This window comes from Poecilia reticulata, linkage group LG19, assembly GCF_000633615.1.
Source record: "Poecilia reticulata strain Guanapo linkage group LG19, Guppy_female_1.0+MT, whole genome shotgun sequence".
Lineage (NCBI taxonomy): Eukaryota > Metazoa > Chordata > Actinopteri > Cyprinodontiformes > Poeciliidae > Poecilia > Poecilia reticulata.
This window is the reverse complement of record NC_024349.1, coordinates 21,789,728-21,793,452: the sequence shown is the minus strand read 5'-3', so window position 1 is coordinate 21,793,452 and position 3,725 is coordinate 21,789,728. Positions and strand designations below refer to the sequence as shown.

The window sequence follows — 3,725 nt, the reverse complement described above, 5'->3', positions numbered from 1 at the left end:
GCTGGTGGGGAGCCGCTTCCTGATTGGACAGCAGCACCTCCACTTCCTCCGGGCTGGTTTTGCCCCCCGCGGCTCCTCCTGAGACGTGGTTTGTGGCTGATGGTTGCTGCTTGGCGTACGTCGCCTTGGTGGTCAGATTCTGTTCACTGCTGTCAGAGGGGTAGAAATAACATTTTTAAAAAGTAAATGGAAACGTCAAAATAGGCTTCATATGTCATTAAGGCCATTGTGACACACAGTAGAAGACACCTATTTTATAATGAATAATTTCAACAATTTAAAAAAAAATTTTAATCACTCAATGCCTCGACTATCCTACAGGTTTTATAATATTCTTTTTCTACTGAAACGATAGATTACAACCAATTTTCACTTTTTAGGGCAAAATTATTAAACTTTTTCCAGTTTAATCACTGATTCTTATTACAAAACAGCTTTTAACAAGACATAAAGTAATGCAGGAAGCAACATATTTTCTAGTATTTTCTAATATTGGTAAAATTGGTATTTGTATTTGTTTTGTRTTTTTATGTTTGCTTTTTTTCCTCTCATTATTTTTCCCCCACTTTGAAAAACTCTGCTGTAACTGATTGGAAAATAAACTCTCCTTGAAACCATAATTATCTATCACTGACTGATCTGCAGTCTTGTTTGTGAAAAGGCGTAAAAATGAAACCATTTCAAACATTTAAAAAAACATGGGTTTGTGTTTGTAGATAATTACAGATCTGAAGGTGCTTTAGTCATAAAAATGCAGTGAAAAAGGAGCTGCTATAACTCTTTTTTAACRCGTCAATAATTATTTTAGCTCCAATTTCTACATTGTAAAACATTTTTATTAGTTATTTTGTCTCAGGATGAGATGGACAYTTTTACCAGCGAGCAAGTTTCAACACACAGCGGGAGCAAAGCATGAATAATCGTCCCGTCCAATCAACTGCACTTGTTTAAGTGGTGACCGTTAAATCCCTCAGCAGTCAGTAACAATACGGGGAATGAGTCAGCTTGTTAAGGAATATACAATTATTTACATAAATACAACAAACCTGTTCTAACACAAGCTTAGGGTGCAGAAAATCCTTCTTTCGTCAACTAATCGGCTGAATACAAACAGGTTTGTGTGCAGCTCAAAGAAAAAGACCAATYCAGCTTTGACATATCAATTTACGAGTTAATCTCAGTCCAGAATGAGACACACAGGAAAAAAGTTGTGGCAGTGAAACAGGAARCAGCCTCCAGGAGGCCAGAGTTCARCAAACCTGTTATGCAGGTTTTCTTTCTTTTTTTTTTTTAAGAGTAATTAAAAACGTAACAAAATTGGGCTCCAGGGCAAACTAAAAAGCCAGAGCAATTATAGCTGAAAACATGCTGAGCCATTAAATGATTTTTATTATGAATTAGCRATACAGATGCAAAGCCACATCTAATCATCTTAAATCTGAATCTTTTAGCACCCTTTTTGTTAAGCTTTATCTTTTCTCTTTACTCTTTAAATCTGACAAGTTGATGAGCTGGAAGAGGTTGTACATATTAGAGGAAACCNCAAACCTGTTATGCAGGTTTTCTTTCTTTTTTTTTTTTAAGAGTAATTAAAAACGTAACAAAATTGGGCTCCAGGGCAAACTAAAAAGCCAGAGCAATTATAGCTGAAAACATGCTGAGCCATTAAATGATTTTTATTATGAATTAGCRATACAGATGCAAAGCCACATCTAATCATCTTAAATCTGAATCTTTTAGCACCCTTTTTGTTAAGCTTTATCTTTTCTCTTTACTCTTTAAATCTGACAAGTTGATGAGCTGGAAGAGGTTGTACATATTAGAGGAAACCMTCCCACTGTGTRGGTTACATAGAGCGTGTTCAGAGTTTCACTTGTGCAGCTCAAAGACCATGCAGAAAGAGACCCGCCTTCTAACACAACATCCTCTGCTCTCTGTGGTCTAACAGGGAGGCAAAAAGCAACACGACTCAGCCGCACCAATTATGCACAATTAAAAAAAAAGTTTCTAAAAGTTTTTACAGCTGCGCATCTGAAAAGTCTGGCGGACATTTTGTGTTTAAAGCAATGAGGTTTTTCGGGAAAGGAGCTTTGCACATGAAGAAGTTGCTCCGTCCATATTAGTAAAGTAATTTAGGGTCAGACAGACTCAAGAGAGAGAAAAAAAATTAGTTAATTTAATTTGACTTATAACAAGACATGTTTCCCATGTTCCAAGTGAAAATCTGCCAGTGGAACCAAAATGTTTTCATTATTATTTAGGAATTAATTACTAAACACAACTTCATATGTCTTGCTCAAAAATTACTTATAGGTTAGTTTAGTTTTATTTCAAGTGTACCAAGACATTTGAGCACAAAACTTGATCAAAAATACTTGGTGAGGTTTTGTGTTTTTGCAGTGCAGTTTCCTGCAGAAACCTGCAAAGGTTTCAACAACTCAAAGACCTTTTTAAGACCATCATAAATTAGATTTAAGACCTGTATCACAACAGATATTTACACAGAAAATCACAAAATTTATATACAATTGTGAAGCTTCTTGGCACAGARCGCACATAGCATCAAATGAGTTGCCGAYAGAAGTGGAGCCAGTGGCAGAGACGAACGTCGTCCGGGCAACAGGCAGTAAATTTACACTTTCCAATGATAGATGCAAAACAAGCTAGCTAGCCAACAAGGGTATAGTCAGTGGTAGCTTCCAGCGCCTCGAGTCACAAAACCCAATGAAGATGTCTGAGTGCAACTCAAACTTTTGCCTGATAGAAAAGTCCCACAATAAATATAAATTTCATCGAATATATAAGATATAATAGACCGGCCACGACCAAATTTAAGGCCTGTGATTAGCGTATTTAAGACCAACTTACAAGTTTTCTAATGAATTTAAGACACTTTAAGTCCTTAATTTTATACACATCAATTTATGACTTAAGACTTTTTAAGGGTAGATTGTATTTAAAAGTATTTTAATACAAAAGCAAACCACTTGTGTCATATTATGTGTGTAAAACTAAAAAATGGAATTATGCTTGGTCTATCACATAAAACATTAAAAGACATTTAAGTTTGAAGTTGTGGCTTGACGAATGTCTAAAGCTATTCCGACATTTTTCTAGATAACATTAGACATTAGGCAGCATTTTTACAGGTAGAAAATAATGAGTTGCAGACACGGTAGAGCTATTTTTCAGTTCAATCTGACATTTTAAACACTCTCAGATTGAGCTAGACTTTATTTTTTAAAGTTTTCATTGTTGGTAAACTTTCTTTTTTAATGAGAAGCAAAGACTGAATGAAAGCACTCCACGCCTCAGGAGCCGGAAAGCGGCCCCTTCGCTCCACAGCTTTTAAACTCGTACCTCTTGACCTTGGTTTGCTCCTTCTCCCACTCCTTCAGGAGTTTCGGCACCATCGTCTTGGAGCTGTCGCGCTGGTTCAGCGACCACAAGTCTTTGGCTTCAAGGGGCATTTTGTAACCTTTGATGGCCAAACTTGGAGAGAGAAAAAGCAGCTGAATTCAGTCAATCACATACAGGAAATAAATACATAATTTTCACTACATTCAAGTGAAAAACATCAGTAGCCTCAGATTTTGTGAATCTAATTTCTGTTCCAGTGATTAACTCCAGACTTCAGAGCAAGCCTGGGATGCTTACTGGTTGCTAGATTCAATAAGGTCTGGAAAAGTTGTGGTTTTAAATGCTTTTCCATTTCCATTTAACCG

At 36.4% G+C, this 3,725-nt stretch overlaps 1 protein-coding gene across 1 annotated transcript in view; it reads right to left on the bottom strand.

The window, feature by feature from the left end:
• abcc3 (ATP-binding cassette, sub-family C (CFTR/MRP), member 3) overlaps positions 1-3,725 on the bottom strand; it is a 64,319-nt gene that overhangs the window by 27,520 nt on the left and 33,074 nt on the right. The window contains exons 7-8 of the mRNA XM_017310712.1: positions 3,361-3,492; positions 3-149 (exon numbers count right to left, since the gene is read on the bottom strand). Coding sequence (XP_017166201.1) covers positions 3-149; positions 3,361-3,492 — 279 coding nt within the window. The remainder of the gene's footprint in view (positions 1-2; positions 150-3,360; positions 3,493-3,725) is intronic.